Source organism: Lotus japonicus, chromosome 3 (genome assembly GCF_012489685.1).
Source record: "Lotus japonicus ecotype B-129 chromosome 3, LjGifu_v1.2".
Taxonomy (NCBI): domain Eukaryota; kingdom Viridiplantae; phylum Streptophyta; class Magnoliopsida; order Fabales; family Fabaceae; genus Lotus; species Lotus japonicus.
The window spans coordinates 38,057,592-38,076,761 of record NC_080043.1 but is presented as its reverse complement, the minus strand read 5'-3'; the positions used below and the strand labels follow the sequence as shown (position 1 = coordinate 38,076,761).

The 19,170-nt window shown below is 36.8% G+C and overlaps 1 protein-coding gene across 1 annotated transcript; it reads left to right on the top strand.

Annotated features, from left to right (window-relative positions):
* Positions 1-13,698: 13,698 nt before the first annotated feature.
* Positions 13,699-16,659, top strand: LOC130744096 (uncharacterized). The gene is made up of 4 exons (XM_057596290.1): positions 13,699-13,908; positions 14,773-15,331; positions 15,473-15,792; positions 15,952-16,659. The coding sequence occupies exons 1-4, from the start codon at positions 13,699-13,701 to the stop codon at positions 16,657-16,659; spliced, it is 1,797 nt and encodes a 598-aa protein (XP_057452273.1).
* Positions 16,660-19,170: the final 2,511 nt, after the last annotated feature.

The following is a 19,170-nucleotide window of genomic DNA, read 5'->3' as shown; positions in this document are numbered from 1 at the left end:
TCAAGCATGATAGCATCGTCAGGCTCTGTTTCGAGCGTACCATCATCACGCACAACGAAATCAGAACTAGAAACAGCACCCTCAAGCCCTACACTTGCAATTGAGGGAGCGTAATCCGGTGGCAACCATAGAGCATGCATCTTCATTTCAAAATTCCGAGCAATAGCACGAATCACTTCCGCACAATCTGCAGACCCATTCATCATCCAAATTACACACCTTATCTTCCGTCCTAGCAAACTTTAGAATCCCATCGACAAAACTTTGATACGCCGGGCCCTGACCATCAACAACGCGAATGAAAGGAGTGCCACGACTCTCCTCCCGCAAAGACACAAAAGCACTTGACGAAACACAATCACTGTCCTCACCGCATCATCGACCCCATCAGATTGGTCACACCCTGTTACGTCATCTCTAATCAAACGTGTCACCTCATCAGCCACCCCGTCATCATACTGATGCTCCAAACCATTCCTCGACGACGCCACACGAACACTCTCAAACATCAAATCAGAGGCACAATGAACCACCCCTCGCTTAGGACGTGGGACCTTTGTTACCGAAACAGACACGAAGACCCACCTATCCGCTAACCATCAAGCATAGCTTTGGCCTTGCACGCATCAACCTTAGAAACCATATGCACAAACTCAAAACGAGTCCACATACCTAGTTTTCGGCGCAGCTGAACACATACGCTCCTCACTGTTCCCCATCGAGTGAATAATGCTTTTATCTATGCATAATTCACCGCATCTAAAATCCCTTTAACAAATAAAGAACCACCATCAGCGCTGTCGCCATCCATAAGATCAATCACCGCTGGTTCGACAAGACGAACGTCCACTACCTGCGCACTACCATCACCATTTACTGTTGTGGAACCACCTGCACCATCAATAGCCATGCTCTCACCATCTAAATCGCCACCCTGTGAAATGGTCAAAACGGGTTGCACCTCAAGCAGTGGCGAGTGAAACAGATTGCAGGAAGATGAGGATGTCGCGTTATGCATGGATACAAGACGACGTTACTCCAACCTCCTCCTTCTCGCATGCCCAAGGAGAACACGAAACCTCATCTCTCAACCACTGAACAGCTAGAGCACCACTAGAGAAGGAACTGCACAAACGAACCAGAGAAACAACCCGAGAAACAGAGCACGAACAGAGAAACAGAGTACAAAACAGAGGCTACGACGAGAAAGCACAATGAGGACCGACACAATAGGACGGAACAGGCGGCCAGGAGCGGCTGCACCCTGGTAGAGGAACGCTGCTGATGCACCACGAAAGGTTTTCCCTGAAGAAACGTTTTCGTGAAACCCTAGTAGAGCGGTTTTTTCTTATAGTCACTATAATTTAGAAAAAATATTACACTAAGGAGCAGTTTGGTGGACAGGATAAGCAGACAAGATATGATAACAATAATCCTATCATGCTGTAATGTGTTGTTTGTTGCGTCAGCAGTATAGGATAACAATATCATGTCCCTTACCCTATCCTGTCTATCATGTGTAAATGTTATCATGAGGGGGGATTTAGGATAGAAATTATCCTGACATGATAGGATATCAGTTTATGAATATTATGAATTTTTTATTTCAAAGGAAAATTCGATGCATTTTTCATTGTTTTTATCATATCCTATCAATATCTTGTCCACCTCAAACGCATGATAGGATAAGAGTCTATCCTGCTTTTATCATATCATGTCCTTATCCAATCATTTATCCTATCATGCTCTTATCCTATCCTGACCATCAAACGAGCCTTAAACAAGAAAGATGCGCACCAACCCTCCTCTACCACTTTACATTTTCCCTCAATTTTATACTATCATACTATACATAAAATGAGGTAAAGTCTAGCATAGTCCTAGTTCACTATGGTCTTTAGTGGTCTGTGGGTGCACCACAACGTATAAAAACTTTTCTAATCATAGGATACATGAATAAATTTTTTGAATGGCTCAAATCATCTTGAGGAAAAACCCTCCAATTAAAAAAAATTAACCTCCTCACTATTTGTCTTCCTCCTTCACCTTCATTGCAGAGCCCTTTCACAACACCACGACGGAGCCACCACCATGTGACCATGGTGGCAGCTACCTGTCGCCTCGTTCCTCCCACCTTCATTTCCTTTTCTTAACTCCTACATTCTTTCCCATCAAAGCCCTATAGCCCCTCGAACAAATCTTCCCCCATTTTTTTGGCAAAGTTTAGCCTGGCCCCGTCCACCATAGTCTTTAGTGGTTCATGGTGGACTACAATATAAGAAAGGTTTTTCCAAACCGTTGGATATATGATTAATAAAATGAAATGACCCATATTGTGACACAAATCGAACATTCAGCTATATGCCAGATACTTAAAAAAAAACCATACGTCAGTTAATGCTTACATGAAAAGTGGAATTACCACTTTAATCATGACATTGTCACGCCAAACTAGTACCTATAATATAATACAAATTTAATTATATGTAATGAAAGTGTAAAAAGTTTTATAAAAATATTTAATCTTAATTTTTTCTGAGGGTTTGATCTCTTGGTGGTATGTATGGTGAGAACTTTGTTTGGAGAGATCAACTCACTTAATGTAATCTCAAAGTCTCGAATAAATTAGTTGTATGGCTGTCAGTTGTGAGAATATAACAATACCAATCATATTTTTGTTGATATTTCTCTTTTTTGTGATTTTTATTTTACTTTATTTATGATATAAAAAAGAGATAACAGTAGATATACTGTCATTGTAAACCTTTTTTACATCGACAACCAAATTATTTTCTGAGCATTGCTAAAGTACGCTCGAAAATGAAAGGATTCAGTACTCTGAAGTTCATTATTTTGACAATTAAGGACCAAGTTCCGAATTTAAAAAATTATGGCAAATAATATCATAATAAATCAAAGCAAAAGATATAAACCCTTCTAATTTGAAAGGATACTTGAGAAATTGCCTTATTTTCCAGCATATTAAAATACAATTATATCTAATTTAAATAACAAATGAATGTAACAATTTGCATTATGTCGTATAATTTTGGCTTAAATATGTTTGTTGTTCGTCTAAAATAGAGGTACTTTGGTTAAAGCCCTTACAAAAAAATTTCTTTGAAATACACCCTCAAAAGCAAAATAATTGGGTGATTTAGGTCTCTGCCGTTACAAAAAAGTTAGTCTTCTAACGAAGGATGACGTGGCAAGTCAAGTCATCAAACCATGTCATCAGTCTTGCCACGTAAGCATAATGTTAAAAATCCAAAATAATGTCCCATGCTCATTCGAACCCGGGACCTCACACAAAATATATGCTATCTTTACCAATGAGCTGCATTAAATTTATAAACCTTTTATGTTCTTCCACATGTTCTTCCAAATTTCCAAACCAGTAACAAACCCTGAAATGCAACACCCTTCTTGTTATACCTAAACCTGCAATAAGAACAAGAAAAAGTGAACCCTTCAAGCAACCAAACCCCAATTTTGTTTTCCAATTTAGGATTTCAATTCCAATTTGAAACCCTAAATTTCTTCCAATCCCAATTCGTAATGGCACCCACGGGAGAGAAGAAGCCCGCGGAAGAGAAGCCGCCGAGGAGAAAAAGTCGACGGTGGCCGAGAATGCTCAGGTGGTGGTGCTTGTTGAAGAAGCGTGTTTGAACTGTTAGATTTATTTTTCCAGATCTATTCTTATCTTTGGGTTTGTGGTTGAGTTTGAATGATTTCTCTATAAGGTTGGATGATTCGGAAAAAAATAATTGAATTTGAAGAATTTCTGGAAATTTTTTTTTCTTCTGGAATTGGACATTGAAGATGCTAGAAATGTCTGGATGTTTGAGTGATGATGAAGAACACGTGAAGTATGGGGAAGGAAGAAAGAAAAACCTCATTAGATAAGTTATCGTGGACAAAATAATTAAAGTTCATTTGGCTTAGTCGTATATTTAGTGTCCTTTAACCTAAAGGTCTGGACTTCAATCCCACTTGAGAGCATATTTTCCAAGGTTATCAGAATCGGACCGGTGATGAAACCGGTGAGGGTACCGGTTCAAGATTCACTGGTTCAACCGTGGTCCAACCGGTTTTGCCGTTATAAATTAAAAAATATTATTTTTAAATAAATAGATAATATATAAGGTAATGTTGAATAAAAAAAATATCCACAACTTCATATTTCAAATGAAAATTACTTGTCAAAATTAAAATTAGTACACACCAAAATAGTAGGTTTAAAAGTAACAATACATAACATTAACAATATCTATTATCCAAAATTTCCACTCACAACAACACAAACAAACAACATTAGCAATCATCTATCAAAAAAAAAAAAACAATCATCATACACGGTAGTAAAATTCTGTAAGATGATTGCTTGGTTTCCCCTCCTTTCTTTTCCAATTGAATGAAGTCCTTATTTAACGTCAAAAAAAAAAAACTGCCATCCTTTGCTTCTGTGTGGTTTTGGTTTTATTAAAAGTAAAAAACCACTGATTCTCAAAAAACCAACACAAACTGATTCTCAAACACCAACAACACACGCATCTTCTTTTATAAGAACCCACCAACCAGTTACACCCTTGCACAGGAAACGACTTTTCTAATTTGCTTTCCCTTTGTACTTGTCTCTGCAACTTCATACCAGGGGCTCATGATGCAAGACTAAGCTAGTGGGCAATTAAAGAGGTACGGTGAAAAAGATAGCCCCACTCCTCATAAATTGAAGAGTAAAGAAAAGAAAAGAGAGAAGAGGCTTTATGATATGATGAATTTTGATCATGTTCATTCATCACCATCACCACCGTTTCTTTCAATTTAGAATGGATATGAGTGGATACTCACCAGGAACAGCAGTGGCGGCAGAAGGCGGAGCACGGCGGCGAGAGGTGCACGGCGGTGGGCGGAGATGGGTGACTAGGGTTGATGATTTTGAGCATGAAGCACAGAGGTGGAAACGTTTCTATTTTCTTTTTCTTTTTTTTTTTATTTACTTTCAAAACCTTCTGGTTTCCTTTTTTTTTTGAATCCAAATATTGGGCATGGGCCGAGCCCATTATGCCAAAAACGGAAAAAAAAACAAAAAAACAAAAAACCGGCAAAAACCGCCAACCGGCCGGTTTTTACCGGTTCGAACGGTTCAACGCCGGTTTGGACGGTTCACCAACGGTTTTCAACATAGGCGGTTCTGTGGGTGCTTTGGACCGGCAAGGGGTCCAGTTCCCGGTCTAACCGGTTGAACCGGCCGGTCTGGTCTGGTTTTTACAACCATGATATTTTCACATTTTCAAATTTCTCTAATTTCCACGTCAGTACCTTGTGGCCCACCTGATGAGGTGGCAAATGTCCACATCAGCTTCCGTCTGCTGAATCATATTTTTTTTAATGAATTTTGACAGTAGGGACTAAAAGCAACTATTAATTTTCAGTTAAGGGTGTTTTCCAACAAAAAACAAACTTATGGCGGGCCTAAACCAAAGGAGGCCTAAAATAGAGGGACCTGAGACACATTTAAGCCTATAATTTTTTTGATTTCAATGTAAAACTTCTACATATACATTGAATTGAAAGGGTGAATCATGGTTTATTTATTTTTTGAAATTAGGGTGAATCATGGTTGGATGAATGAGTATGGTTGGGTGAATCAGTTCCCGGAAGATAGCTCAAGTGGTAAGAGCTAGAGACATAAGGGTTGCGTGAGGTAAAGAGTGAATGGTCCCGGGTTCGAACCCGGATGAGGGATTAATTTACTAACACTTCTAACAACTAACATTTGCCTATAAAAAATGGTTTGGTGAATCATGTCTCCGAATGTTAGCTCAAGTGATAAGGGTTAGGAGATAATTTGTTCCCTTCTCCCCATCTCTGTAACCCACCACCACCACCCTCTCTCCCTCTCCCCCAAAACCACCCCCTTCCCCACCACCGACCGTCCCTTCACCTCCCTTTCCACCCACCTCCCCCACCACAACTACCCCCTCACTGATTTCGGAGATTTTGTCCTCTGTTTTTTGCCTTAGTTATTGTTCGAAGTTTACACTTGGAATAAGGGTGCAAATGCGAAATTGGGTCATGGAGATCTTGAAGATCATGGGGCCAAAGCACCAATCCAAGACATCACACGCACCTTGGCGACAAGCATTGGATTGAGGTTCAATTTGTTGAGAAAAAATTAAGCATCTGCTATACCAGGGGTTTGTGATGAGAAGAAGCAATGCCAGTGCAAAGAAATTAATAAATAAAATTTGGCATAAATGATTAAAAGGAATCATATAAACTTATCTAACTCCGAAAAAGGCTTCTTATTCATGGAGTACTATATATAAGGAATTCTACATTCATTCATTGTAATTTAACAATATTCAATGGGGGCAACATATGAAGTGCCTCTTTGGGCAGCAATATGGGGGCAAGGGGATGGCAAATTTTAGATCCGTAAACGGAACCCTTGCCATAATCCCCTGTGCAGTACTTCCAACCACGCCTTGTGCAGCATTTTCTGTGTTGTTGTGTACGCTTTCAGTCTCCTCTATGTTTCTCATCTCAGCACTTGCAATGGCAACAAGCAACACCACCAACTTCAACATCATTTTCAATGAAACTTTCATTATCATAACTTAGCTTGACTTTCAAAGAAAATCTATAGCTTGACTTACAATGGCAACACCACTCCTTCTCACTCCCTATTTATAGGCAGAGTGAGAACGCTAAAAATTGCTATGGTTGAACAAAATCTTGAAATTGAGTGGTAATTAATGAATGAATTGTATGGAAATATTTAGGGAATTGATTTTAATGTTACTCATAAACATATTCGTGTTATCCTTATATTATTTCCTTCTTCACTTTTAATGTGTGAAATATATAATTTGTTGGTAAAATCACAGTTTCATGTGAAATCTAACTCCTTTTCAAAAAAAAAAAAACTCAATATATAAAAACTTAAACCTCTTGAAATAGAATAAAATTACAATTGCATCATAGATACATCCATCGCATTTATTGCATTTAATTCACGTCATTTAATACATATGCATGTAACTTAATATTTGAGTTAGGTGATATGTAGGTAAACTCGAATTAAATGTTATATGAGCTATACTCCGTAGTCTATATCTATATTCTCTGATAAATATTAAGACATGTAGTTTTAAAAAAAGAATTATGACATGATATAACTATATATATATATATATATATCATGTCATAATTAATTATTCAGTTAACATATATGTGTAACTTGATCTTGATGTAATAAATATTTCAAGCTCTTGAAATAGAATACCACTACGATGGTGTCATAGACACGTCTATTGCATTTAATGCATTTAATTCTTGTCATTTAATACATTTAATGCATGTGACTTAATGCTTGAGTTAGGTGTAGAGGTGGAAATAAGTCAGACGGCTCGTCAAGGGCCTACGGTCTAGCCTACCAAAGGTCGGGCCTATGCAAGGCTTATTTGCTAAAAATGTCAGACTTAAGCTTTTTAAAAAGCTTAATTAGTTAAAAAGGCTAGGTCTAGGCTTACAAAAAAGCCTATTATGCTTGCCTATTTACCTAATTATTTTTTATAATTTAATAAATATATTATATTAATAAATTTAATTGTAACAAAAAAATATTAATAAATTTAATATCATGTCTAAAAATTACAAAAAAAAATACAAAAAAAAAATAAAAGGGAAGAAATACTAATGAAAACCTAAATTAAAAACGTTCTCTCCTAAGAAGAAATCCTTTTAGTATTGTTGAGGATGAGGTTTTAACTGGATTCTCCAATATTTAAAATAAGAATTCAATGATAATTGTGAAGGCTTATACCGCTAACCTATTACGTCGCGACCTATTAGTCTCAAGATCTATTAGCATCTTTAAGATGTTATTTTTAGGTAAGTAGGCTCTCGAACAAGCTCGTAGGCCAAGCCTGGCCTCCTAGAAGGCTAGACCGAGCCTTAAAATTTGGCTTATAAAAGGCCACATGCCAAGGCCTGGGCCACAAGTTGCGAATGTAGGCCAGGCCTCGCAAAGCCTAACCCAGCCCAGCCCATTTCCACTCCTAGTTAGGTGACATATAGGTAAACTCTAATTAAATGTTATAGGAGCTATACTCCATTGTCTATATTTATTTATATTTATAGTGAATGATATACTAGTCTTTATACAAATTTTATTTCCGTCCCTCATCAGAAAAAGTTAGACCCCATTCTATAACACTCTAATTTTTCAATTATGAATCACATTAGTAACTAAACAAAACTAGAGACCAATTTCGAAATTTTCAAAAACTTAAGTTCAAAATCACTCGTCTTCACAAGTGTAAGTGCATCCAAAAAGATTTCAATAAAGTGAGGTGTGTCAGGTGGGCAACTTAAGTAGCAATAATTCCCTAGCTGGAACTATCGCATGCATGAACACCTCACCCAAGATCAAACAAGATTTTTCGGCGTGTCATTTGATAAAGCCAATTTCAAAAATCAACATTTGTCACACTCATCTCATATCTTTTCTTCATTTCCTCATTTTCTATTTGTTTAATGGGTAAATGAGACGAAGGGCATGTTGCGTGGCCCTTTTTAAAAACTAGTGTGATAACCCGTGCGCTGCACGAAATTTTATGTTGAAAATTTTTAATAGAAAAATTATTTTTTATATATATGTAATTTTTAAATTATAAATAAGTCAATCGTGCATAAATCAACCGTATAATAATATATGAAGAGAAAAATGAAATAAATAAATTAAATTGCGTTGTATACATCAAACATTTCCAAAAACTTCCTTAAACACTACATTTACAGTACTGGTATATTGTTTGCTGACTCATCCTTAATACAAAGTTTAAGACCCTTTCTTGAGCGTACTCTAGAGGGATTTACATATAACTGACCATGAGTGAAGGTAGCCTCAGAAGGAAGAGCCCAACCTAAGATAGTGTTTGTCCTTGACTTTTGTTTATGGTCATCGCAAAACATACTGCAATTGGAAACTATCTTCTTTTGAAATTAATTGGAAATTTGGAATCAGAAGAAACCAAATTCATTCTTGAAATATGCACTTTGTCATTAGCATTTACTCCCGTGATAACTGTTGCACCAATAACATGTTCACCAAGTTCATCCACAATTAACCTGGTTCCATTGCATAAACATGTTGCTTGGTCTATATTTCTTAAAAGCATGATTGGAGTACCAACTTTCAAAAATAGTTTGTGGTTTGGTATACTTGAGCTTTTAGTGTCGTTCAAATTTTTTGTGGTAAACCACTCACCTCGGATTTCGGAATCCTCATCACACCCCAAGGTAGAGTCGAAGCTCAAATATTCATGTTCTGATACAACTATCATGCCAAGTATGTAAGTGTTTATCATTTCAAGTTTCAACAGCCTCCAGTGTAGGGAATATTGCTTTATCTTGAAAGAATTGCGGATCTTGAAATCAACATCTGCGATTCGTAGTTCTGCAGTTGAGAAGGAAGATTAACTGATGGTTCTTTACTGTATCGAATATAACTAATGTTGTTCACGCACTTTGCATAATTATCACGAGCAACGTGATTTTCTAAACTTTTGAATTTCATTTAAATTATATCCAAGCAATAATTATATTATTATAGCAACATTTCAAATCTTAATAATATAACTTGACAACCTACATACCTAGATTATGAAATGTTTTTCTATATATGGTGTATTCCTTTTTATAAGAGAAGTCAGCATGCGTCCCAAACATCATTAGGTTTTGAGATTGAATTCATCATTAACATTCTTACAAAGAGTTCCCGCATTTGTTCTTTGGAAGCTAAATCAAAGACTTCTTTAAATGCATCTATATATTCTTTTATCATCTGTTAGCAACCCATATTTGATCGCGTGCTTCTTTAAAAGTATCATATGTTATTCCCTTCACTGTTCTGATACTTCTATATGATGTACAACCCTTTTGCATAGTTAGTAGGATTCTCATGTAATATAACTCCTCGATGCCTAGAGGGATATACTGTAGTCTGCCAATCTTAAAACATCTCTTTCTTGGTTTCCAGATTCTATCTTTTTTAAGATAAAAAATTTTACTGGGAAATTAAGCATATGTTAGATTTCGCCCGTCCCGATATTTCTCATTAACTGCATACCAAGCCATAAAAAATATGGATTTTTCACCACTCTTTTCAAGAACATCTCCAACGTCTTCATCATCATTATGGTATACTAAATATTCATTTGGAAGATGAAAATTTATTTTTTCACCGAAGGCCATCGTTTGTGAGTGGTAAAGTCAAATGTTATCCAAGATGCCTCACACGGAGAAAGATAACGACAATCATAATATTGCTTTACCTCGTTCACTGGCGCTTTCGCTTGGACATCGTTGTCCTTATTTAAAATTTCAAGCATTGCTCGGTCTGCGCCTTTGTTGATCTATTTGAACAAATATTTTATAGCTAGCATTGGATTTGTTACAACACTCCACATTAATGTGAGCTTGATACCTCAGGAAGCTCTGCAGATATGACTTTGTCAATGTCGCCCCCAGTAAATAGCTCGTGCAATGAAATTTTAATATATTTAATTATTTTTAGTATTTTTAGTGTTTTTAAAATTTAAGTATTTTTGGTACATCGGAAAGAATATATTTAGTACAAAGAATATGCCTAAATGCTTGATTTTGAATCACTACTTGAAAATATCTCACCATAGCACATGCACTAAGTATTCAAGTTAGTATAACTCTTGATTTCTATATCCATATGATTGAGTCAATGAGTTTCAAAAATATAGAATATAATAATTTGATTATTTTAATTAGTCACAATTTAGTTCATAATTTCAAAAATTAAAGATAATATTAATTACTCTTTTTTTGAAAGTAAATATAATATTAAAGATATTCTAAAATATTTTTGAATATATAGAAACTTAGTTAAAATAAAGTTTAACTATTTTCCTCCCGTAACAAAAAAAAAGAATAACGTTTAACTATATTATACGTATACACACTTTTCTTTAATTTAATTTTCACCTACCTTTTGTCTCTATCTCTTTCTTATTTTTCTACCACTATCATGTGTTATATCTTTGTTTCTCACTATTCTATTTTTATCTCTCTCTTGGACATAGTTGTATTAGGTGGGTGTAAAGAAAAAGTATTGATCAATATTTATTAAATCACATAGCCTGCGAAAATTAGACTGATATATACATAATAAAATGAAGCGAGCAATATAAATAAAAAACATGGTTTAATATTAGATTTAATCAATACTAAAATTGTCTCTAGACTTCATGAGGGTAGCTTCGTTATTAGAGTTAAAATGAGGAAGATACCAAGAAGAAATAATTAAGAAAAAAGTTTCCTCAAAATTCATATCAATGTCATCTGAAGCTACCAAACATTTATATGTTTTTTTTCTTCTTTGATAATATGCATCAAATTAATAAAAATACTTCATATGAGAATGAAATTCAGAAACCACGGTTTAAGGATTGGACTGCTGAGAATTAGGCTCAAATTAAGAAACTCAATGTTTGAGAGAAACCTGATGCATAATCTTATTTGTACAAATAAAAGAAGGTTACAATGTGATATTATAACTTCTTGGTGCTTTTCCTGGATGGTTCTCATAAGCAAATTCATAAATCAAAGAGTGAAACCATACCAAATAGAGGAGCATCCAGTCCTTCAGATTCAAACCAATGAATTGAAATGACATCGTTATATAACCAAATCTTTATTTGATCGTAGTTTAGAAAAATAAGTAAAAACTGCATAACGATATGAGAAGAATGCTTAACTAACTATCTTTTGAATGAAAAATAAATATGTACTTTCCTTTAAACGACACACAAAATTCCATGTCTCTCTACCCTCAAAAGAATTTCTTGTCTCTCTTTCAATCATCTTTAAATTCGCAGTCGCTCATACAGTAGTATTTTTTTAGTAAAAAGATTATATTAAGAACTCATAAGTGGAGATGAAGGTCATAATTCAAGACCCTTGTTACCGATCAATGAAAGACACTGAATTATCTCATATTCTAATAATTGAAAAAGTTGAAAAAAAAGTCCAACCCTCTCTGAAGATAAAGGGAATGAAAACACACATGCTCTGTGAAGAATTTGAAAGGAAAAAGAAAACAAAAACTGAGAAAAAGGAGGAATTTTGGAGATGATTAAGAGGTAAAAATTGAGAGATTTGAGGGAATTAAAATTAGCTTTAAAATCATTGATAAGGTTCGCGGATTTATTTGTTCACTTTACGAATGGACAACTCAACCTCTGATGTGCCTGCAAAGTTTATAATCCTTGCTGTTTGCTGATTGTCTTTGTTGTTCTGCGTCTTCGTGTGTTATGGAGGCAAATCTGGTTTTTGGGTGGGGTAATTCTTTGTGTGTATAGGCACGTTGGATAATGATATAGTGTGGGGGGTATTTGTATTAATATCATTAAGGGAATTGGATGCTCCCTGTTGCCGTGTTAGTCGCTCCAATTCATTTCTCATCTGTAACTTGTTTTGGTTTTGGATTAATAAGTGGAGTGGGCAAATTGTGGTGTTTGTGCCAAAGTTTGGTAGTTGTTAGCTGTTCTGTTATTGTTTGTTTTCTGAGTTGCTAACCGAATCTGGGAGGAATTTTTTTTGGTTACAGAACATGGGAGGAATTTAATAAAAGAGTGATTTTAGGAGAGGAAGTTTATAATTAAATAGATATTCATTTATTTATGTACACAATTTGGACCAATAAACAAGGCACATGTGGAAAATAGTAAGTAAGAGCAAATCAAAAAAATACACGTGTCATTTAAAACACAATATGACCCACTTTGGTGGATTAACTTTATATATTATTAAGATAAGATTTTCCTAAATAAGAAAAAGGTGTTCAAAAGGATTGATACTTTTCTTTCGTCTTCCAACAATTGAATATGCAATCAAAGAGCAATCAAGGTGATAAAAACTATACAAATCAATCTTTAATGACATTAATTATGATTTAATTCTAAAATAATTAGAATGAATTATTTTTAAATATATAGATTATTTTTCCCATTTTAAAAAAGAATATATTGATGGGCTCTCCACCTCCCAATAACAAAAAAATAATATATAGATTATTTTAATTATAATTTAAATTAATTATTTCAAAATATACTTTTTTTAAAGTGAATATATAGATTATTTCTTATTCAAATTCTAATGATTTTGTCGTGAAAGATAGCTCAAGTGGTAAACGCCTGGGACATATGAGTTGGGGACTTGGGGAGGGGAAGATGTAGATCAATTCCTGGAGTATGTAATTTATCGTTTCAAAGTACCAAAATAAAAAAAATTCTAAAAGTCAGCACCCAAAAAAAAAGTTTCTTTCCATTTGCAGATAATTATCAATTTTGTATATTCATGTAGTGCAAAACAACTTTTGAATATCAACGATAAGGATCAATGCACTTTTTCAGTTAACCTGGTACCATCCATTATACAACGCAAAAGTCTTTATTAAGGATCATTAATTCATTACATTTTTCTATTATACAACACAGGTTAAGTTTCAACCAATAGTTATACAAAAAATAAAAAGCTCAACAAATTCTCTCCTTTTTAGGGGCAGGGCAGGGAGGTCACACAATAGGTAATCACGTTGATACTACACACTAAATTCCAATCCTTTCTTGATGGTAATAGTCAAATTCATATCTCACGATGATGCTGCTCTCTCCTTGTACCCAAGCTCTGAATTTTTTTGTGGCTGAAATCTCTCCAGTTTATAGCATCCGAGATCTTCCAATTTTGAAACTCCTCCTTGTCTGTGACTTGAGAGGCTTGGATATTCTCAGAGCCTCAAAGGGATGCACTGGTGTTGTTTCTAATGTAGAACTTATTACTAATGAGTCCCCTGGTTCCTCCATAATGGTTCCTCCAAAATGTAGACATCAATTTACAACAACAAAACATGTTTTTCATGTTCAGTAAAATTATCAAATGATGCTAAGTTTTATCATGGAGAAGAGAAATTTGAGTGGTATACAATCTTCAGAACTTATTCCCATGCTTTATAATGTAAATACAATTTTGATTAGTTGTCAATTTTGTCTTGAAAACTTATAGCAGAATGTGTAGAGTTTCAAGTTTGCCAGGAGTAACTGATGAAATAATTCCTCAAGGAATGGCTAAAGTGTAGAGTTTGAAGTTTGCACACAAATAGAAAAGGATCATGAAAAGTAAAAAAGAAGCAAAATAAAAGAAGAGTTTATATCGCTGCTTAACATGATAACTGATGGACGCCTCTCAACAAACACTCTATTCCCTTTGCTTCTCTTTCAATCTTCCACGTTCTAGTCCAAAATCAAAAGAGAAATGCAAATTAAAATAAAAGTGGAATCATAATAAGAAGTGATGTCAAATAAAAGAAATCTAGAATCAAAAGATTGAATAAAAGAAACAGACATAAATCACATTTTTCAGCCTAGTTCATCTGAAGAACTAATAACAAATCATGTTGTTATACAAATTTCATAGTTTATCTGAAGAAAATTTCACAAAAACAACTTTTTTAATCAAACTCTTCTTTAGTTGAGCAATATAAACATGGCAAACATCCACCAACACTTGAATTCCTATATCCCGAGCACGGAGTTTTTCAGCAGCCACATCAACATTTTTCTGCTTAATTCAACCAAACGAAAATAAAATAAAATAAACTTTACAGTGCAAGCTCAAGGCTGGGAAGGGTACTTCTCTAGACTTACCGGTCCAGTCTACTACAAATTGGTGAAGGAATTCTGGAAACATGCTGATTGTGATGATCTTCAAGTGGTTTCTTACGTGTTGGGCAAAAAGATCATCATCACTGAGAGATCTATTGCTCTGCTTCTGGGTGCAGAAACCATCAATGGCTTCAGGTTTCAGACAAGCGAACCCAAGACAAAGGGAACCAAAGACAAAATCAACAAGGTGATGTACTCTACCTGGAAACCAGGTAAAGGTGATCGCAAGACAAAGGATCTTCATCCTGATTTGAGAATTTGGCACAAGATTATACTGAAGTGTTTCAATCCCAGACCAAAGGGAAGTTCTCCAGACTATATCAACTTTAATCAGAAGGTGATGCTGTACTTCATTAAGGCTCACAAGCCTACAATCAAGTACATTCCTTTTGGAAGGCTACTATCTGATATCTTCATTGAGAGCAAGTTGATAGAAGCTTTGACCAAAGCAGGATGCTCTGAAGATCTCTCAACTACTGTTGGAGATGCCTTAGCTCCTACATCAATGGAGAAGATGGGTCTGATAGATATGAAAGTTGAAGCTGAATATGCTGCCACAACAGATGAAGGCAGGAAAAGAAGAGTCCCTCTTACAGACTACCCCCTCTGGTCAAAGGCTGATGATCCAGAGGCAATCATGTTCTATCTTGATGATCTGAAGAGGCAAGGCTTTGAAATTGATGTGGATGAGTTCTTAAGAGTTATGCCAGACGCTCCTGATTTTGAATCACCCAAGAAGAATAAGACCAAGAGGAAGCAAGAGGATACTGATGAAACAAAGGATGACTCTGATGGTGATGATGATGAGCAACCACCTCAGAAGACGAAAAAGAAGGTCAGAATTGCTACAAAAGTTATTCAGCTGGAACCTACTCGAGCAGCAATTACTTCTAGAGTTACCAGATCTTCAGTCAGGAATTCAAGTAAGTTCACTGTTCTTACTGATGAAGATGACTCTGATGTTGTTGTTGCTGTGTCTAACCTCACTCCAACCTTAGCTTTACCTTCTCCTACTCCTGAATCCACACCTGTTGTCCAAACAACCACTCACATCTCACCACCTAGGTCTTCATTCTTTCAACCTTCCATTGAGGAAGAACCCCTCTGGAAAATGCTTCAAAATCCCAAACCCTCTGAACCAACCTCACCCATTATACTTCCATATAATCCACAAACCTCTGAAACACAGGCTTTTGAAACACAAACCTCTGAAAAGCCAGACTCTGAACCAAAATCACCTTATCACTCTGATCGAGAAACTCTCTCTCCCGCTCCATCTGTTTCTTTTCCTACCAATACTCAAATTTCCTCACCATCCAACAAATCTGAATCCAATCGCCAATTCGTTCGAATTGCAAGTGAAAGGATCTCAGAGATTCCTGAACATTTCATCACAGTTCCAAGTCCAAACCGCTATCCTGGACCTAGACCAGAACCTCTGGTTGCTGAAGACTGGAGTCGTCTGTGCAATTGGATGCACAACCAGATTGATGAGATGATGTTACTCGACAATGAAGAAAGAGAGGCCAGAATTAATGCTGCTAGACAGAGATTTGAAGCCAGAACCAGGAGAAGACAAGCTCTACATGAAAGACGCTTAAGGGAAAAGCTCTACACTAAAATAGAAGAAACAAGAAAGAAGAAAGAGGAAGCAGAAGTTGTTGCAAGGCTTGAAGCAGCTCTACGTGAGTCTGCTAGGCTTGATGCTCTGGAACAAGCTGCAAGACTAAAGGCTGAGGCTGCAGCCCTTAAAGCTCAAGTGCTCGCTCCTGTTCAAGTTACAAACATCACCTCATCCTCTGCACAAGCTCCTCACTCTGATCAAGCTGCTCCGTCTGCTCCGGTTCAGTCAGACTCCAAACTTGACCTCATTGAAAGAAGACTTGATTCTCAATAAGCTCTTCTCCATAATTAGTTTCGCCCTCGCAACTTAAGGTTTTACAAACAAGTCGGGATGTGACTCTCGCATCTTATCTTCTAATTCCCATGTAGCGTCGCCTGTCGCTTGATTCCACACAACCTTCACCAAGGACACCTCCTTGTTTCTCAGGCGCTTCATGCTTTTATCAACGATCTTGATGGGTGGCATCATCATCGTAAGATCATCCTTTAGCTGAATGTCATCAGGTTCAATCACATGAGAGTCATCAGCCATGTACTTCCGCAGTTGCGACACATGAAGCACATCATGGATGTTGGATAGGAATGGCGGTAATGTAATCCTGTATGCCACTGGTCCAACTCGCTCCATGATTTGGTACGGTCCTATAAACTTTGGAGTAAGCTTCTTCGACTTGATCGCCCTTCCGACACCTGTCATCGGGGTAACCCACAAGAAGACATGATCTCCAGCTTGAAATTCTAGCTCTTTTCTTCGATTGTCAGCGTAACTCTTCTGACGACTCTGCGAAATCCTCATCTTTTCCTGGATTCGCTTCACCTCTTCTGTAGTTTGCTGAACCAACTCCGGTCCAATGACCATATTCTCACCGTCTTGATGCCAGCACAAGGGCGTACGACTCCTCCGACCATAAAAAGCTTCGTAAGGTGCCATCCATATGCTCGCATGAAAACTGTTGTTGTAGGTGAACTCAATCAGCGGCAACAACTCATCCCAGCTTCCTTGATGATCTAGCACACAAGCCCGTAGCAAATCTTTCAAGGATTGAATAGTCCTCTCGGTTTGCCCATCCGTCTGTGGATGATAAGCGGAACTCAATCTCAACTTGGTTCCCAAAGCTTGCTGCAAAGCTCCCCAGAAACGTGAGGTAAACCTCGGGTCTCTGTCTGACACAATGCTAGACGGTACACCATGCAAACGTATAATCTCAGCGATGTAGATCTCTGCTAGTTTCTCCACTTTGTAGTTCAGATTGATCGGCACGAAGTGAGCAGTCTTCGTCAATCGATCAACAACTACCCATATTGCATCAAATCTCCTTCGTGTTAGGGGCAACGCCGTCACGAAGTCCATAGAGATGTTGTCTCACTTCCACTCAGGGACATCCAACGATTGTAGTTTCCCTGCCGGCTTCTGATGTTCCACCTTCGCCTTCTGACAAGTCAGACATGTCGACACGTATTCAGCTACTTTTTCTTCATCCCAGGCCACCAGAAATGAAGTTTCAAGTCTTCATACATCTTGTTCATTCCCGGATGAATACTCAACCTGCTCTTGTGGCCTTCATCCAAGATCAATCTCCTCATAGTTGCGTCATTGTGTACACAAACTCGTCCCTTGCAACGCAAAAGTCAATCGTTTCCGATCGTGAATTTCGGTGCCTTTCCTTGAGTAACAAGTTTGCGCCACTCAATCAATCCTTCATCGGTCTCTTGCTTCGAATTTATCTCGTCTAAGAGTCCACTCAACACCGTCACCATTCCGAATCTCAACTCCCCTGGTGCGAGCTTAACATCCAAGCTCAGGTCTCGGAATGTCTCTAACAGTTCTAACTCTTTGACCATCAACGAGGATACATGTATAGCCTTTCGACTAAGAGCGTCAGCTACAACATTGGTTTTCCCCGGATGATACTGTAGAGCGAACTCATAGTCCTGCAAAAATTCCATCCACCTTCGCTGTCTCATGTTCAGATCCTTCTGATCAAACAAGTACTTCAGAATCTTGTGATCATTTCTTGAGCCAGCTGTGCCATTGCTTGAGCAAGTTGAGCATTGGTTGGGTCCTGTCTCGGAGGCATGATGAAATCCTGCTTAGAAGTAGAACCACAACCCAATGTCAGTGCCCTCAAATTTAAAGAAATAACTAAATATACAATAAATAATTAATCTCAAGTATCACGGCAATGATACTAATTTCAGACAATCTCACAGCCAAGCAAACATCTTAGCAAACAAGTCTACCCAACCTCACCGCGGTAACTGTTGGTCAATTCGCAAGTATACGAATACCTCCGGGTTTTAAAATATCGAACCACAGGGATTGTGAGTGAGAATTGTTGATTTAAGCATAAAGTTTGCAAGTTTCTAAAGCAATAAAATTCAGAAATTGATTTTGGATGTTTGTGACAAAAGTTTTGCAAAAGAGCAATGTTGATAATGTTGTAAATAACAATTGATAAAAAGTTGCCTTGGGTTTTTGATCATCTAATCCATTTTAGTCCACCTATCCTATGCATGTGACACCTTGATTTGTCTCTTGTTGTTATAGCCTATGTACTTACTAGTTGATTCCTCACAAAAGTAATTCTCTCAAACTGAAAGTTAAGCCCAATTCCTTGTGTACTTAAACATTCATAAGAGGTTTATAAGCATGTTTATTCAGACCAACAAAACCCTCCCCTCACTCTATGCCTAGAAGCAAGTATAGAAGGATCTATTTCAATTCGTGTCCCTAAATCATAACAAACTTCCGTTTGATTATAATCTAGCCTATAGCAAAGGTGCA

Bases quoted from the DNA above. Each gene is read 5' to 3' on its own strand.
- LOC130744096 (XM_057596290.1), top strand. From the start codon at position 13,699: ATGATGCTGCTCTCTCCTTGTACCCAAGCTCTGAATTTTTTTGTGGCT. The intron at 15,332-15,472 runs GCAGGAAAAGAA...GAGTTATGCCAG, and splicing joins TGCTGCCACAACAGATGAAG to ACGCTCCTGATTTTGAATCA. The intron at 15,793-15,951 runs GTTGTCCAAACA...TCTGAAACACAG, and splicing joins CTACTCCTGAATCCACACCT to GCTTTTGAAACACAAACCTC.